General features: G+C 40.5%; 1 protein-coding gene and 2 long non-coding RNA genes across 7 annotated transcripts in view; 1 reads left to right on the forward strand and 2 right to left on the reverse strand.

The window, feature by feature from the left end:
• LOC144005530 (TSC22 domain family protein 2-like) overlaps nucleotides 1–18,912 on the reverse strand; it is a 123,898-nt gene extending 104,986 nt beyond the window's left edge. For 2 of the 5 annotated variants that reach the window (XR_013279609.1, XM_077503797.1), the window contains exons 1-2: nucleotides 18,706–18,912; nucleotides 16,491–18,304 (exon numbers count right to left, since the gene is read on the reverse strand). Coding sequence is in view for 4 of the 5 variants with exons in the window: in XM_077503797.1 (XP_077359923.1) it covers nucleotides 16,491–18,304; nucleotides 18,706–18,708 (1,817 nt within the window). In the remaining variant the exon portion in view is untranslated. Of the gene's footprint in view, nucleotides 1–483; nucleotides 1,056–16,490; nucleotides 18,305–18,705 lie in introns of those variants that run through there. The other 3 variants (XM_077503790.1, XM_077503774.1, XM_077503785.1) reach the window with 3 other exon arrangements.
• LOC144005566 (uncharacterized) lies at nucleotides 2,139–3,512 on the forward strand. The gene is made up of 3 exons (XR_013279616.1): nucleotides 2,139–2,534; nucleotides 2,904–2,990; nucleotides 3,072–3,512. It is a non-coding gene; the product is annotated as an uncharacterized LOC144005566 (long non-coding RNA).
• LOC144005556 (uncharacterized) lies at nucleotides 3,888–4,515 on the reverse strand. The gene is made up of 2 exons (XR_013279612.1): nucleotides 4,287–4,515; nucleotides 3,888–4,004 (listed from the first exon to the last, which is right to left on the reverse strand). It is a non-coding gene; the product is annotated as an uncharacterized LOC144005556 (long non-coding RNA).

Below are 18,912 nucleotides of genomic sequence, written 5' to 3' on the forward strand. Positions count from 1 at the left end.
TCTTACTTTGGGTTAGGATTCACACCTTAAGCATGGAAGAATGTTATATTAATGGAGCATTAAGCCTTAATATTTCATTTCAATGCTGTTCAAACATGAAACAGATTACAACCTGTTTGTTCAATACAGTGGCTCACAGTTATAAGACTGAAGTTTCAGATAAATAAATAATACCTTTTCATACAAATCTTACAGTGTACATGCACAAGTTTACTGAATAGTATTTTCTAAATTTGAGTAAAAAAAATCAAAAAAAATCGCAACAATCGATTTACAAATTCGTATTGGGATTAATCGGTATCGAATCGAATCGTGACGAGAGATGATAACGAGAAAGATGTCCATACTATATACAGTATTAGAATGCTACAGTATTATTTTTGTTATTCTGTATGCACTCGATGTATTTAAGTGCCAAATAAGAGAAAGAAATGACTTTTGCAGAACAACTTACATCTCCGTAACATTTACGTCATTTAGTTTTACTTTGCGGCATCGTTTATAACAGTAGCTTGCCTGGATTTGCGACATTATGCTGCTTTACGTTAACACATGCGCACAATCTCACACACACGCAATTCAGACAATGGAGGAGGAAGAAGGCAAAAGAGCGGATCCCGAAATGGAACATGTTGCATCTTAACTCCATAGAGAGAAGCACTTTTTCTGGAAAAATAAAAAAGGCGGTACATCTTTTGTTTGGTTTCATTTTGTTTTCACGGAGTCCGATGTGGAGCATAAAACAGTATCGTAATATACAAGTTATGCCACAGGAACATTCTAACACCTGACGCGAACACAACACACATATTCTATCACCTTGAGGAGAAGCACGAAAAAGAGCACGACTGTCCTATAGATGCGACTCAACAGAGATAATATACGTGAATCTAGAACAAAACTCAAGAAGAAAAAACAAAGTCAGCTGAACATACAGGAGTCCTTTGCACGTGTCACCCCGTATAACAGAAACACTTCACTGGGGAAAAAAAAAAAATTAAATAAATAAATAAATAAATAAATAACAGAAGTGATAGCGTGTTTGATTGCAGATTCTGTAAAAAAAAAAAAAAAAGGTGTGTGTTTATTTTGATATAATTGCATTTGCCACATGCAAATAATGTTAGGTACTGTTGATCTACTACTCTAGCTGCACTCCAAAGCTACAGACATAAGAAAGTTGAAACTTTGCACTTTGAAAAATATTTTTTGTTGCTGCATTTAATTTATGACCGAAAATGCCTGAACTTTATTTTATATGCCTTATAAAAATGTGTAGGCTACTGGCCTCCTTTGTTTACATTTATTATTTTATATTGCAGTACTACTCGATTCATTTGTGACATTCACTAATGTTACTTACAAATAAAGTATGAAAATGTAAACAAAGTATGTTTCATGGAAGAACTGCAAATATATCAATTTGTGTTATATCGTTATCGTGATATAAAATGGCCCATTATCATGATAAAAAAAAAAACAATTCCTATATTGACCAGCACCATACCCCACCTATTGCTGAAGACAGCTGAGATGGGCTCCTGCACACCGGCAACTCTTGTGACAATAGGTGGTTCAGAGAACCGATGGATGTGGGTGGATGGATGGATGGATGGATGGAGTACATTGTTGAAATATCAGTGTCAATTAAACAATAATGCTATAATTGAATTATTTGAAGTTACCGTATTTTCACAACCATAAGGCGCACCATATTAAAAGGCACAGTCTCAGTTATGGGTGCTATTCCTGACTTTAACACACACATAAGGCGCAGGCAAGGTTAAGTGCAGGCACGGTTAAACGTGTGGTGCTCACAAGACAGGAGGACCAGTGACCACTTTGATTATTGTAAGCAGAAGATCTCGCTTACCCACCTTCAACTCGCAGAATGCAGGCAAGTCATTCTTTCCCATGTCATGTACAATCACGGTCACGGCAAAATTAAATCACCACGTAGCAACAAACTAGAAAGCACTACCAAAACGAATACAACAGCTTGACCACTAACTAGCAGAATAATTAACACAGAACTTGCATTTTAAACACCCTTTCAATCGCCAGTGCCACAAAGCATGCTGGGAGCGCCTCCAAGCGACGCTACACACGGTAGCATGCCATAGGTCGCTTGCACATCGTAATGCATCATGGGAGTTTTTTCTTCGGGCGCCATCTTGGGTGTCCGCCGGTTCACAAGGTACACTCGTGAGTTACACGGTAGAGCTCATCAACCTGATGTAATTTTCGCAGTATTTTCACGATTTACCGGAAGATCAAAAACAACGATACAGGCAGAAGGTGTCTCTGTGTGGTGGGATTGATCCTAATTACGTCCTGACCAAGGGTTAATTTTTTTTGACGGAGAAAGCTTGCTGGCCAAATGTGACATCTCTGGACATCTTTCACTACCTCGTGTTGACAACATGCTCCATAACACGCCAACAAATCCCTGGAGGCTTACAATTATTTTGTAAGCGGGTGGATACAGAGTGTAAACTTTAACATCGCATCAGAAGAAACTGTTGCTGTTGCACGTAAGTAAACCACATGGTGTTGGTAATTCTGCACACAAAAATGTTGATTTGTTCTCAGGCTTCCTGTTATCATTGTGTTTACATGCACAGCTGGGTTTACCTGATGTGGTTTTTCTAATAATTTTATAACAGGCAAATATGGCAGAGCGTATAAGAATAAAAAGTAACTATGCACAGCCTCCCCGTGGCTTAATTAAATTTAATGCTACCCTTTCACTAGTTACATGTTACTTAATCAACTTATTCTAAATGGTTAAGGTTAACCACTCTCAGAGGACGTATTTTTAGTTTCAGTTTCCAGTACAATAAAACGTGTTCATGGTAACTACTGAGCATACTGACAGCTTTTCTTATGATCTCACGGTTAAGGAGGCTGTCACAACACCCAATTTCTGTCTGGTGCCGGATGGCAACAATTCCCATCACTTGTCACGACAACACCAATATTATTACCAGGTATGTATGGCTTTACTTTTTGTAGTTTATTATTTAATTCTATGTTTCATATTTTCATTACAATGTTTGTAATATTTTCAGATTCAGGCACAGATGAGTTTAACTGGACGGACTTCTGCGACTTTGTGGTGTGGACAAAGTGTGATTGAGCGAGTCCACCCAGATCGCTCGTTTTGGCCAGTTGGAAAAGCCAGAGTTTTTTTCCCCCAAAATCCCCTCCTTACCTGAACTGCTCGGGAGAGCATTTACTAGATCAGCAGTGGACTTCCAGTGTTCCTGCTCAGCCGCTGTCACCTACCACTTGCTCATGTACTTCAAAGATGCGGAGTAAAGTAGTTTTTTTGTGCTGCAGCACATTGTAAAATCAAATGATATCACTTGAAGTGTGCCAATCTAGACTGCGTTTTGGAAGTCTAGATTGGCACAGTGGACAGTGGTTTTGTGACAAGTGTGAAACAAGGATTATTGGGAAAACTGTAACAGTACTGGTACTTGTCTTACATTAAACAAATTTAAAAGAGAGCAACTTTTTCCTCTGTACATAGCATAATGAAAGTCATTGCATACCCCATCAACATTACATCATACCGTCATACTCTTAAAATAATGGCCTAATATTTTGACACAAATTATCAACCCTCGTGAGGATAAGCAGTAAGGAATTTTAATGTAAATATCTCAGGATGGTAGGCACCTGTGCTAAAATAAACTGCATTAATTAACAGTTCAATTTTATCCCTGAAATTACTACATCTAATCATTATTCACTTCATTTTTTGTGCTTTTAGAAATAATAGAGATTTATGCCATTACTTTAAGAGGGACCATATTGCCATATTGAGTCAAATCCTGTCATTTGTATTATGTATAGCTTTGTAAACAAACCCAACAATAGAATTTGTATATTCGCTGCCTTTATTAGCGCCAAACAAACAGTCGCATGTTGTCCTCCTTCAATGCTCGCCTTCGTTTCCATCATGTCATTGGCAATCAAGTCGGTGTGGCATGAGATCCCTAAAGAAATAATAAATAATAATAAAAAAAAAGATCACAAAAAAATACATACCAGTAATAGGTTTAATATAGTACAGTAGTATAGTTTTTTTGTCAGTGTAAAAGAAATGTACACATTTTGTTGCATTTTTTAATGTATGAACATTGCTACAGGCAAATACTTGTTTCTATAAACACTTCCAAATGTCTCTAAAATATAAGGTGCGTGTACACACACAAACATAAACACATACATTCACTCATGCATACAATATATCATGTAATGAATTCTGAGTGGCATACCAGAGTCAATGATGTCAGCAGTACTTGAGGGTACAGGTTACTGGAGCCATCTGGCTGCATAACTGCAACAAACTCTCTGCCACTTCCGAGTCGTCTTTTCTTTGCTTGTCTCTCCTGTGCACGTTCATATCTTGGCACCGACTGGGCTGAGACATAGATGTTGTAACTTGGGACCCAACTTTAATGTTGGAGCCCAGTCGGGATGATTGGACAGAAAAATGGGCGCAGGGCGACCTGTTAAAATAAACAAATATATAAACAAATAAAATATGGAAAGACTGGTTATTTTACCGCAGTAGGGTGGCCGTGAATAAGTTCTTTAGCATGATGTGTAGGCTACCGAATAAGTTCTTTAGCATGATGTGTAGGCTACCGGGGTCTGTTTACTTGCATCACCCCCGGGGGTCTGTTTTCTTGCATCACCCCCTTCTGTCTCTTTTTTCCAAGTTTACATTTTGCCACCAAAAAACATGTTATCGGCATTAAGAGCCCAAGACTAATCAATCCAATTTCAGCAGTAAACACTTTGCACTGGCACTACTTGGGTGAAAATGTTCGATGTTAGCTTTCGGCTAACGTCCGCTATCCAGCTTGTACTACCGAACTTGCTTGCTCATGAATCCAAAACATAAGCAACTTGCCCATATATGGGCGGTCGAAACGTTATTAATCCGCATGCATTAAATTAAATAAAGGTAAACAAGCTTACCGCTCACAAAGTGATCGCTGCACACACGAGCCCAAAGTAACGACTTCCGTCCGGAGTCCGCACTCCTCTGTCTCCAGGCCCTGGTTCCTAATTATTTTCGGAATTCGGAAAAAAGACCGACCATTTTCCCCCTTGGCTTTGTTCGAACAGCCAACGATGCAGCAACAATGTACCATTTTAAACGCAGAAAACAAACGTGATAGATACGTGTTAGACCGAATCGCTACGTAAATGGAGGCCACCCAGCATGGCGACTACGAGAAATCCGAGGCGGAAGTGACGACATGTGCAAGCGACCTATTAGCAGTATGCTAAAACTAGCGCTAGCATGTTTTTAAAAAGGCAGAGAGCAATAACAATGTACTCGCGTTGCTTTTGATCAATCACAAATCCCTCAAAGTCCTCGACTTCTGTATCCGAAACAAACTGGGCAAGTTCTCCATCAAACACACTAGGCTCCATCCCATTGTCAGTCAGTCTCGTTGATGTGCGCTCCTCGTTGAACGTCACCGTCACGTCCTCTGGCTCCCTCTCTATCTATCTCATTCCCTCCCTCCCTCCCTCCCTCCCTTCCCCATGCTCGCTGATCACGTCTTCTTCGCATATTAGTGTCAATCAAACAATTCACTTTAAGTGTCTAAAACAAGCAAAAAAACAAAACAAAAAAACAAAAAGAGGACACATGCTCACTGAACATGCACGCTTTAACTTAAATGCCAGAAGTTACCCCCTTCGTTTCATGTATCCTTCCGCCGATGGCCTCATTCACAGTACAAAATAGATCCCCAAAGATATCAATGTAAAAATAAATCAATTTGTCAATGGGGAAATCCTCCCACACAGAAAGAGAAAAAGATCAAATATTCCCTCGCTTCCAGTGTTAATTTCATTAATTTTATCGACTACAAATGCTAGTTATGGTACAGGATGTCGGCAACCCCCCCCCCTTTTTTTTGTTTTTTGTTTTTTTGGTATGTGCTTGTGTGAGCGCTCCTCCCTGACTGGAGGCCCGTATCCCCAAATCTGTTAACCAATCAGGGGAAGGGGGAAGCGCTGATGACATACTGGCTTTATTTATTTATCTATTTTCACAACTTTTACACTTGTAGTGTTTGTTTATTCTAGGCTCTTAATTTATTTTTCCTCATCATGTTTTGTGTGCAGCATTCTCTAATTTAACTTTTCAATTTAACTCTTTCAGTTGACTCTTTCGCGCTCTCACCATGCTGGGCGTGTCTTGTGCATCCGCATGCCGTCATCTTTCAGTTGACTCTTTCGACTAATGCTGTCCTCAATCAGGTCCGCTGTTCATGCATATAAACAATGTGTCTCCTCATACACAGTCAGTCAGAGGTTGGACCTCAGTCCACACACAAGGTGCACCTCACTATTAGGCGCACCGTTGACTTTTGAGAAAATGTAAGACTTTAAAGTGCGCCTTAGTCGTGAAAATACAGTACAGTGGTACCTCTACTTACGAAATTAATTGGTTCTGGAAGAAAGTTCTTAAAACTCATTCACTGCCTTTGACAAGTATACTTGTCAATTGTATTTTTTAGAGCGGTGCTAAATGGGGGCGAATCTGAGCATGCTCCACTGTAAATATCAAACTTGGAAACAACTTTACTGATGCCCAACCACCGGTAGATGACATCATTGCCCCATTTTATAGGAAATAAACACAGTTTCAGAGTCCATGGGAGAAATGGCTGTATTTTGGCAAACCTACATTTTTCTGCTGTCAATTATAAAAGAACGGGACGGGACAAAAAGTAGGGAGTCTATTCTGTTATTTGGTAGATTCGGTTTATATATAATTATTGAATGTAATATCACGTGAGTATTGGAAATGTAAAAATTTTCTATAATGACTGGCAGTGAATGAGTTAAGTAGAAAATTTTGTAAGTAGAGACGCATTTTCCATGTAAATGCCCTAATCCGTTCCAAGCCTCCCAAAATTCAGACATAAATGTTTTATAAAGCATAAAAATGCATCAAAACTTGTAACAAATACATGTTACAATTAGATTAGTGCACAATAAATGAGAGTTGTGCATAATATAAAAAACAAAGAATAGAGTAAAGAATAAAAATGATGGTCATTTACCTTTTTAACTGCTGTCCTCATCGTTTTTTGCCCTCTTTGGTTCATGTTCTCCTCTCTCAGAAGTGTTTTTTTTTTTTTTTTTTTTTTTTGCCTGGTGTTTTGTAAAGAACGGATCCAAAGAGGTTTGCTTTTTTTTTTTCTTTTTTTTTTTTTTAAACAATCCTTCGGAAATGTCCAAGGCAAACATCATCTTAGTGCGCAAACGCCCGACTGGTGAACACTTTTTCTGGGCGATTCTTTTAAACTAATTCTGAAACTTCATGGAAACTTCCGGAATGGCAAGGCATCTTTTTCAAAAAAAAGGCCCGTCTCGTCGCAATTAAAAACGTAATTTTTGCACAAATTCGTTGGCCGTTAGTTCATACATTTACGGAACACCTCATGGGCCGCGGGATGAATTATGAGGACGCTGTATAGACACCGATCTAGTATACGCTCAGAGATACCTATGGTAGAGGTTCCTCTTAGCCAATGGGATGCCAGAACGATGCACAAACACCGATCTAGTATTTACGCTCATAGGTACCTATGGTAGGAAATAGCCATAGCCGAACGTATGCTGCGTTCGGTAATGTATTTTTACCTTTCGTATCTAGAAATTTCTTTCGTAACAAGAGGCAATATTTTCCCGTTGAGGCGTTTCATAACTCGAAAATTTCGTATGAAGAGACGTTCGTAAGTAGAGGTTCCACTGTACAGTCTTCCCTCGCTATAACGCGCTTCACTTTTCGCGGTCTCGCTGTATCGCAGATTTTTTTTTTAAGTGCAATTTTGCATATTTTTTTACAGTAATATACCCATTTTATAAAATTTATGAAGGTTTGAACATTGTCAATGTTTGAACAAGAGAGAAATGTGAGAACATGTAAATGCCTCAATGAGAAAAGTGTATAAATTGTGCAGTCGGGGATTTTAGAGCCTTAAAACATTTATAAGAGTTGTAAAACATAAAGCTAACTACTTCGTGGATTTCATTTATTGCGGGTATTTTTTGGAACCTAACCCCAGCGAAAAACGAGGGAACACTGTACTGTAATTATGCACATTTTGTGCAATTGCAATGCCTTGATTTTAGTGACGTTAGTATACAGTGAGTCATAGCTATAAATGTAGTTGTACAGTATAAAGACGTTAAATATGAAATAACCACTAAAACGTAGATATTATATCATAAATACACGAGGCCAGTACCGGTTCTGACAAGGTTACAATTACAACAACTTGGGTCATGGTGACCCTCTCAGTCCACCACACAAAAACGCTGAATGTCACACACTGTTGCACAATAAACATGTCAACAAAAAGTGTCACTGTCGACTGTCTAATATTGTTTGTTCCTGCATTATCTCCATAGTGGCTTAGAGGGGCCTGGCTCATGTTCCTCCAAACCAAACTCCATCTATCTCAGATGACTTTGGGCAAGAGGCAGGGTACACACTGGACTGGTCACCAACTAATAGCAGAAAACATGTGGAAAACCATTTACACTTATATGACAATGTAGGCAATTTTAGCATTTTCAAAATAAACTAAGTTCTAATGTTTTCGGATTGTGGGAGGAAGCCGGAGTACACGAGGCAGACTTAAACCCTAAAACACAGATTTGTGAGGGAGACGTGCTAACCAATCAGCTGCCCACACCAAACTCATCTACCGGTAATCAATACACTGCCTTGACTTGTCGAGTCTCTTATGTGTTATCTGAATTTCACCCCTACCCCTCCAAGACACAAATTGTTTATGCAAATTATGCAAAAACTGAGGCAAAACCAGAATTATGTCATTACAATGTTGCATTGTTGTTTTACACCTTGGGTTTCCAAAACCATCTGGGAAACATTAAAGCAGCGTGAATCATATTCCAAGTATGTAAGCTACATCTTGGTTCTCATGCCTTCGGTATCTCTGCTCTTTAGTCTGAAGGACTGCAGTGGCAAGGTGAAGGAGGTTATTTTATCTACAGTGCTGGGTTACTTAAACTGTGTTAGTGTCATCATCAATAGTGTGTGTGAGCCTTGATATTTAAAACACATTCCTATGTCATCAAGATGCATCAAGCTGGAAGGGTGTTTGCTATAAAAAAGAAAAAAAAGTGTGGTTTGTGTTACATGGGGGTAGAAAAATAGTGCGGATGAAATGTAGGAAGAGAGCAGAGTGTGTGGAGGGATGACTGATCCATAGCGCTTCAGCTTCCTCGAGCTCTTTGGAGTACAACAGTTACTGCAGAAAAGGAATTCAGCACCTCATCTGCACATCGACTGTCACAGCTCGCAGGTACAAAGCCTACTACACAGATAACACAGCCAGCTGTTACATATTACTGGTAGATGCAGCACATACATTTCAGCATTTCAGAATCAGGAGGGCCTTAAAAGGGAATGTATAGAAAATTTATGCAACAAGTGCAGTTGGTCGGCACACCCCGCTGAGAGAGCTCTTATCAACAAAATAGTATCATAGTTGAAAGAGCGCTGCTTCATGTCCATGTCCGATAGGGCTTTGCTGAGGTAAGGGACCCTGCTCTTTATCAGTTAGGGAGCTGGTTCTTCTCAGAAACACAATTCGGAGAGGGGAAAAAAAAAAAAGGGCTTCACAACGTAAACTGGATACATTGAGAACAATAAACGGTGCTTACACACAGCACTTGGTTTTTGCGGCAACAACCACAGAGTAGGGCCCAAAGATGATGCGCTTATTTGGCGCTGGTGAAAAGGAAGAAAACTGCTGAGTAAAAGTAGCAGATAGCTTTGCAATACAGTATACAGTTGTGCTTAAAGGTTTTAAACTTATGAGTAGGGGTGTGCTCAAAAAAATCGATACGGCAATATATCGTTGCGGGCCTCATTACAATACATGTATCGATACGCAGGCATGACAATCGATATTGCTCATTAACTTTAAATTGGTAGTGAACGTTTGCCTTTGCAGCTTGCATTGTACCTAAAAAATAAAAACCAGCAGCGTCTTTGAAGTTAATTGCCTTCAATTAATGCAAAAATAGCTCACCAGTGATTGGACACTGTGTCTTGCTAAGAAAAATGAAAGTAGAGGAAGAATATCCACATTTAATTTACTAATAAACTTAGCATGGCACGTGTCTTAATGTACACATTTTCCTATATTTTGTTTCAAAACAAAATAGAATGTGTTACATGAAAAAAAAAGCTGTTTTTATTTCCCCAAATATTTCAAATAAGCACATTTTAGAGCTGTAATTTTAATACTTTCGGGAAAATAAATTTTCCCGGTGTGTCTGTGAAATCTGCTCCTTGCTCTGCAGTGCGTACACATTTAGACCAGGAATGCCGCTTGGAGGTAAACCAGAAGAGCTAATGAAAACATTTTTGTCATCCAGCATAATAAACATATCCTTTAGGTATACATATGACTGTTATTATAAAATGCAAGTAAATGAATGTGAAATCTCGGGATACGTAACACCTTGAAGATCAAGTATTGGGATATATATGTATCGCGATACGTATCTTATCGTGACCGCTGTATCGTGATACGTACCGTATCGTGAGGTTGGCGGCAATACCCAGCCCTACTTATGAGCGCACTGTAGAGCGAGAAAAAGGCTTAATGCCTATAAAATCCAAAATACTGTGGCAATTGTTTTGACATTTTCAGAAGTTGTATTTGACATAATCAGAGATGCATATGTGAATTTGGGCGACGATTCATTGTATTTTTTATCATTAAGCGACGTTTAGCTTTTGTACATTTACAGCTGTGCTCATGTCAACTTTCAAGCACAACTGTATATTTGTCACCACTGTGACAAAAATCCCTGGCTTTACAAATAATAAAGAAGAGGGAGGAGACGAGCAGCAGCTAAAAGGAGGGTATGAGTTCATCCAATTGTAATGGCACAGCAGAATCTGGGGGAGTTTAGGCGCATCTATTCTGAAAGCTACACATCCTTTGATGTGTATTTTAGGTTGAGCGTAGAGCAGTTTGCAAGGTGGAGAGGTGCACAAGCTTTTACCTGATTAGCACCATCTGATTTAAAAGGTACGGTTTGTAACATACTTTATTCAGGTGACAACATGATAAACTTTGAAGTCCACCGTGATGCGTATAGTGTGGGTAAGAATTATCGATGTATTATGTATCCCCAAAATCATTACAGATTGCCTGTGTAAACAGACCACTGCCACTTTATTATTTCAGCCGGTACTGTGGAACTAGGTACTTTTTACAAAAATAAAAAATAAAATAAAAAATAAATAAATAAATAAATAAAATAAAATAAAATAAATAAATAAATAAGCTTGATGACTAACAATTTTTCCAACTAAAAACAGGTTAAGGGAAGAAATGTAGGCGTAGGGCTGTGCAATTAATCGAAATTCAATTAAGATTTCGATTATTACCCTCTACGATTACAAAATAGGCATAATCGTACAAAAAACGATTAATAAGAGTAGAGCTGAAACGACATTTCTGCCTCGGATAGCCGCTGAGATAGTCGTAATCAAGCTAATGGCAGTATGCATGAAAGTGCACGGGGCTGTGAGAAACCAAATTTCAAAATAAATCTTCCTTTACCAAGTAGTATATGTAGATCAATGCATTGTAGCACTTTTATTTTGAAATTGTTACCGGAAGCATCTCATCGGGGCTTACAGCGAGCTAACCGCAGTGTTAGCCGTCATGTGTAACCTTAACCCGGACGCTAGTTTGTTCGCCTTTTCATCCGCGTTGAGTTGATTAATGATGAACGAATCAAGTAATTTGAATGGCTCTTCAATGTGAACGATGGGAACCGAGTCTTTATTGACAGCGTTCAACGACAACGACAAGCCACCCCCCGCCACCCCTTTCCCACTATAGTGCGCCGAGCATTCACTTTTGGAGGGAGCGTCATCTTAGCACATGTCTTAGCACATTACCGTCAATCAAACAATTAACTTGTAAGTGGCTCATTAAGGTCTGAAACGCGCAAAAAAAACAACCAAAAAAAACAAAAAAAACTGCTCACTGCGCGTGTCATGCATGGCAGAAGTGAAGAACACAACAACTACGGTGACAGGATCGGCTGGCGAAAAACAGCAACACCAGTGCGGTGAGCGGGGGAGAGGAAAAGTTCTCCACCAAGTAGAAGTGAGTAACTACAGAGTAGATTTGATAAATGACAGCAAGACAGTCAAAACACGCTCGCTGGTGCAGTGTACATACGTGGTGGCCAATGTATGTAGCGTTGTACATACACATTTATATCTTCCTGTGTTCTATAAAATTATGAAACCTTACTGAATGTTATTTTTTAAGACTATTCCATATGTCAAAATTAAACAATGAACGGCACAACCTGTCAAGCATCACTAGTCCTACAGAAGTGTACCGTAGATTGTGGTGTGAAAGTGGACAGGGAGATTTTTCATGACTTACCCACAGCTAAAGGGATGACCTGCTGGTTAGTGGTTTAAAAGCATGGTACTAAATAAATAGTCGAAAAGAAGTTTGAAGTTGAGTTTTTAGTGATATTTTTTTTATCAATTAGTTACACAAACATGATCAATAAACCACGCAAATCTTTATTGTTGATGAAAATACACCTCGAGTCTGATGTACAGTGTTCCCTCGTTTTCCACTGGGGTTAGGTTCCAAAACATACCCAAAATTCGTGAAGCTGTTAGCTTTATGTTTTAAATTTATTATACATGTTTTAAGGCTCTAAAACCCCGCACCACACAGTTTATACACTTTTCTCGAGGCATTTACATTTTCTCAAATTCTCTCTTGTTTAAACATTCTCAGTGTTCAAACTTTCATAAATGTTATACAATAGGTATATTACTGTGTAAAAAAAAAAAAAAAAATCTTCAAAACAGTAAAGCCATGAAAAGTGAACCGCGTTATAACGAGGGAACACTTAATTTTTGTAAAAATATGCCCTCTTTGATCCTGACAGCCTGACTAATTTGCCATTCCTACTGATCACTTATTAACAAACCAGGGTTACTCAAATGAGCTATTTATTTAGCTGACAAAAATTGCTATTGTGGGTCTGATGTCACTTTAGTTCCACTGAATAAAATCTATGGGAAGAGATGTCTAAAATCTCACTGTTTCAGAGGAAAATAGTTTGCTGACAAGCTTGTTGATAAGCTATCCAAAAATGAAAAACAGTTGGTTGTTAATTACATGCAAATGTGTTTTTTGTCTTCTGTATTTATACTTGTTTAACCAAAAAGTAGGCTATATACTATAGAGGTAGGTTTTTTATTTCTATCCAAATACCAGATTATTCGCTACAATTTTCAGTAGGATACCCTAATACCAAAATATTTGATAGTTGCAACCCTAATATTAATTTTGAGTTGTTTTGAGGCACGCCCACACACGTTATTTCACCAACCACCCCTGTTAAAACTAGATTCCACAAGTCATATTGCACACGCTGCACCCCAACTTCAAATTTTTGCCAACATAAATAATCATTTATTACAAAGTCTGTTTGGTCCAAAATGAGCTTACTTTTTTTTTTGTCTTAATATTTTCAAATGTTTAAACATTTTCTTGCTTTGAACAAAAACATAATCGTTTTGAATAATCGTGATTTCAATTATTACTACAATAATCGGGATTATTTTTTCCATAATCGAGCAGCCCTATGTAGGCGTAGAGCCAGTGTGTTTATTTTGTATTTTATTTTATTCATTTATTTTTTTTTATTTATTTATTTATTTATTTTTAAATTGGGGCAATGTATCATTTTTGCTATATTCAAAGTTCATGTACAGTATCTGACTTTGTTTACATTTCTTTTAGCAATCATGTGGTGGTACACATACTACATAGTACAGATAGTGACAGTTTTGCCCATTCTGATGTATATGAAATATTAATTCAAAATCTAGTGTGCAGAAAGGATTTGCATCCTGCATGGTAATAAAACAATGTATATAAACACAAAAGCCCATTTCAAATGTGAATCATATGCATGTATGGGAATCATATGCATGATTGTGTTCGGGTTTAGGTCAGAATTCCAGTTTCTGAAACACTCGCGATAACCTGTTTTTATGCGTGGTGTCGAGACTTACAATACTCTGTAAGCGCGACGCAGGGACGTCATTACGCAAATAGACGTCATTTCCGCTTTAGCTTTCTACGTTCAATGAAAAACATGGTATTTATGTCACTCACCACACTGAATAAAGTAGTCTGTTTCTTCCACACTCCAGAAGTTTGCTTCTTATGATGCGTCACAATGTATGTTTACCTCTTCCTGAGAACTTTCTGGTGGGTTCCGCACCAGAAGCACGGACTTATATACACGTGTATATATATGTGTGTATAAATCAAACATTGTTGCTGTAGAAACAGAAAATAATGTGAAAACACCGTGGAGAAAGGAATGTCTTTAAGCGATGCTTGTTTAGCAAGTGGTCCGGCGCCGCGCATACAAGTCGCTCCTTTAATACAAAGACCATGATTCCTTGCGAATAAAAATAAGTGAAGAAGAAAAGAAGAAGAATAGAGCATGCGCACAATGCAAACCAATTTCTCGTTCAAACGAGGGATACTGAACGCCGTTTACATGAACAAGAATTCAGATTATGAAAGGGTTAACCCAGGGGTCAGAACCCGAATACGGGCATATTCGGGGTTTTGCGCATTTACATGGCCTTTCAAAACCCGAATATCACCAATATTCAGGTTTTAAAAAGGTTACTGCCTGCATGTAAACATAGTCAGTGAGTGGAGGAAGTTTTAGTTACCTTCTACACATGCACTACGTCTATTTTCTGAGTACAAGTGAGAAACATCTGACATATTTCCTTCCTCTTATCACTTCCTCCGAAATACTGTCATCCTCTGCACAACTCACAAACACTATGGGAAGTCCCTGCTGCTTATTTATTTATTTTTTTACTTTGAGAAAATGTTGGTGCGTAGAGCGAACCCACACTAGGGGAACATTTACATTCCCGAGTCAGTATCACCGTGCCTTTGAGACTTCCCTGCCTTTGAGACTGCCCCATTTCACCAAAACCAGTTTTGACATTCCTTTCAAGTCCATACTGACTATATTAAATAGATGTTATGCTGTTAGAAATGGATATTGGTCAAGCTCTCAAACTTTTTTTTTTTTTTAATATAAATTAACTGCAGGTGACTGACATTAACATTTAATGAGCATGTGGTAGACGTTCACTTAGCATCATAATTCAGCTAAGAATATATATCCATTATTTTACTGTGACAGAGTGGAGACGTTAACCTTGATAATGTCGAATTACACGCAAAACATGATGGATCGGAAATTATGAAACCTTTAGTGTCAATATTAACTGTTTCAGTCTCCATTGAAGAAAGACAAAATGTTGTTTGTAATGTCACTGAGTTTGAGGGGCAATTAACTGCCATATATTGACAGGGTGGACAGATGTAAAATATTCAATATGAATACAAAAATAGAATATACATGATCAATTAAACTTATTTTATAAAATAACGTGGGGACAGTAAAATAGAGGGGGGGAAAGGTTCTGTATCATTTAACCACTTCATAAACATGCAAAAGTTAGCAATAACACTGTGTGGCTCATGCCAAAGTCAGGTACAGCCAATGGATGGTGAAAAAAAAGTGGCATAACATGAAGGAAACATTTTATGAGACTTGACCAGTTCAGGGTGTACGCTGCCACTTGCCCAAAGAGGCTCCAGGTTGCCCGCGACACTAAACACCCCCCAGCTCCCATCAGCAGTAGAGAGAATAGCCTAATGGTTGGATTATTGTACTAGTATGTGTCCAAATGTTTGGCCACGAATAAAAAGACGTATGAGTTTCATTACTCTGCTCCATTTTTATGACGAGCGAATGATTCTTTTAAAGGACATCAAAGGCCCTTCCATAGTGAAACTGCCCCACTTCAATTCTGCAAAAGAATGGTCTTGACGATGTAAATCTCACGACAGACGTGAGATGTCTAACAACTCGGGCTGCACGATATTGGAAAAACATGCGATATGCGATATACTTGCTGAACATTGCGATATTGATATTATTGCGATATTTAACATGTACCTAAAGAAATTACATTTTTATTACCTAATGAAAGAAAAACATTTTTCATGTGGCAAAATAAGCAACCTTAATGTAATCTTAGTTAATTAAGTGTAATTATGTCTTGATAATTTTCAACTATTGAATGGCGATGCACATTTTAGTTAGCATCTGACTGGTCAAATTCATATAAAAAGCATAAAATTTCATATTAAACTTATTGCATGCCTTTGCGATATGCATATTGCAAGGGCCAATATCGCGATATCGATAGTTTTTCGATATATTGTGCAGCCCTACTAACAACCCACAATTTGTGATGTATAGCACACAAAAAAGTACAAAGCAAGAAAATAGAATCTTACCTCTCCTCATCCCCGTCGACAGGTATGTGAATTCCAAACAGGCTATTGACAGTTGGAGTGGAGAGCTGCAGGCTCTCGGGCATGAGGGGCTTCCCCAGATCCTTCCCAAATGGCTGTGCATTGATAACACCATCCGATTTCCTTACACCGCCTCCCTCTACCAGTCCAAATCCGGCTGCGAGGAGACTGTGACCCGCCAACGCCCCTGGTGTTTTGCCTTGGCTCATCTGACCTGGAGTCAAACTAGTGGCCGTCACCTTTGGCACAGCTGTGGTGGAGGCACTGGGCACAGCAGTAGGCACAGTGGGGGGCACACTGGAGCTCGCTGCGGTGACAGGCACATTTTGTACACCAGAGGATGCGGGGTGGATGCCATGGGCTTTGACTTGTCCAGTGAGGTCATACTGACCATGAGTCGCTCCACCAGCCAATCCAGGGCCCCCGACACTTCCCATTCCACTGGTCTGGCTCGGAGCCGTCTGTCCGGGGATTACTGATCCGCCGCCAGCGACGTCCCCAAAAACACTGTGAGCAGAAACTCCTGTAGATCCCTGGGGCATAGCGGGAGAGGTTGCTTGTCCCATTATCTGTGGCCCTGCGGATTGGCCAGATACTGACAGTGACTGACCAGTAGCGAGCCCAGACTGCTGTTGATAGAACTCAGTCTGGTTCTGGCCAGGTAGGTGGTGTCCCACAGAAAGTTGGTAAGCTTGCGTCTGGGCTGACGGAGGCAAGATGGGGGACTTCTGCATGTGAGGCAATCCATTGCCGACGCTCTGTGGAGCGGCGGGCTGGATGCTCGCCACCGCAGGCTGGACTGGGACAGATGTGGACTTGCTACTGGTGAGCGCAACCTGCGGGCCAGACCCGCTGACAGCATGTTGCCGAGTGATGAAGTTCTGCTGTGCCGACGTCTCTGCTGGATGCATGCGGTTGACATCGGGTGAAGCACTGGAAACCTGATTTGTGTGTGTTATTGGGCCAACCACAGAGCCGCCGGTCTGCCCCAACCCACTGTCTCTGTCTGCAGCAGCGTCGGGAGTCGCACTGGCGTCTCGCCTCGTGCCCTCAACAGCGCGATTCACTACAGAACCATCTGACTCTTTCTCGTAAAACTCTGTACACATCCACCGGCCTCTTCGGAAGGGTTCTCCAGTACCGTGGTCAAGTTTGATGACCCTGAAACGGGAAGTACAAGTCCCTGTGGAGGAGGCAGGGGCAGGAGGAGGAGGAGGAGGACCTGGACTGGGCACTGTAGCGGGTTGGGATACATTTACGGACACAATGACAGGCCCGGGACTGGATGAAGGGGCAGCCTGTTGCTGTGTGCCAACAGCCGTACCGCCAATTCCTGCTGGCTGCTGAACCGGACCGGACACCGGCACTTTCCGAAACTCCCCCAAGGGATTGACTGACAGCACAGAGAAGTGAGGTAAGTGCGATGGCGCCACAACTCCTGTCGCCTCTTTCTCTCCAGCATTATTCAGCACTTCTTCAGACGAACTCCTGTCACATGCCGGCTCGTACTCAGTCTGAGACACGTCATACATCTCCGACGAAACATCCTCGGCGCGGGACTCATCCGGGTCCTCAAGGCTCTCTGTGTCATCCGCGGTCCCGATAGCCGCCACCTGGGCCTGAGTCACACTTGTGATCTGGAAACAGCTCTTCTTTTTGGCCGGCATTTTCGACATAGTGGCAGGCTGATTCCTCACCCCTAGTGTGTCTATATCCTGCTCCACCAATAAAGGAGAGGCTGACAAATACTCAGCAGGCAAACTTACGTCCTGTCCATCAGGCGGTGTTGTGGTTTTCTGTGGTCAAAAATTGATCAAAGAGTTACTAAACAGCACACGAGGATATATTTTAGGATTAAGAGTAACTGAGGTGAATCTGCGCCATCTCTTTCACATCTCCGGAGACGATTCACGACGCAGACGCCGGAGTAGTTTCAAAGTGCGTCGCGGGCGGGCGGGCGGCCTGCCTGCCTTGTCTGCTCGTCTCCCCCAGTCGGTGCCGTTGTCGCAGAGTGTGTTCCACCGCTTCGAGAGGGAGCACTACAGGGCTAAGGAGGGCCCCGCAGTCCGAGCAAAAAGCTAGCGAGTCAATTCAATTGGTTGCCGCACACTCCCCCCTACGTAGGAACAAGTAAGCGAGACATCTTCTCCAAAGCACTCCTATCACGTAATGTGCACTCACTTCACCGCTCACTCACCATAAGCTAACTGCGGTCCAGGGAAGGAGAGAAAACGTCTTTGAGTGTCACTATTTCAGAATAAAGAGGATATAACCACGAGTGCCACACTGCTACCTTCCTCCCTCGGTGACAAGATGGCTATGTTCGTATGTCGTATGCTACCGCAGTGCATGACGGGTAGACTAGTGTGGTTGGCGTTGCCTACAAGGACCAGCCGAAAAGTCG

This window comes from Festucalex cinctus, chromosome 1 (assembly GCF_051991245.1).
Source record: "Festucalex cinctus isolate MCC-2025b chromosome 1, RoL_Fcin_1.0, whole genome shotgun sequence".
NCBI classification, from domain to species: domain Eukaryota; kingdom Metazoa; phylum Chordata; class Actinopteri; order Syngnathiformes; family Syngnathidae; genus Festucalex; species Festucalex cinctus.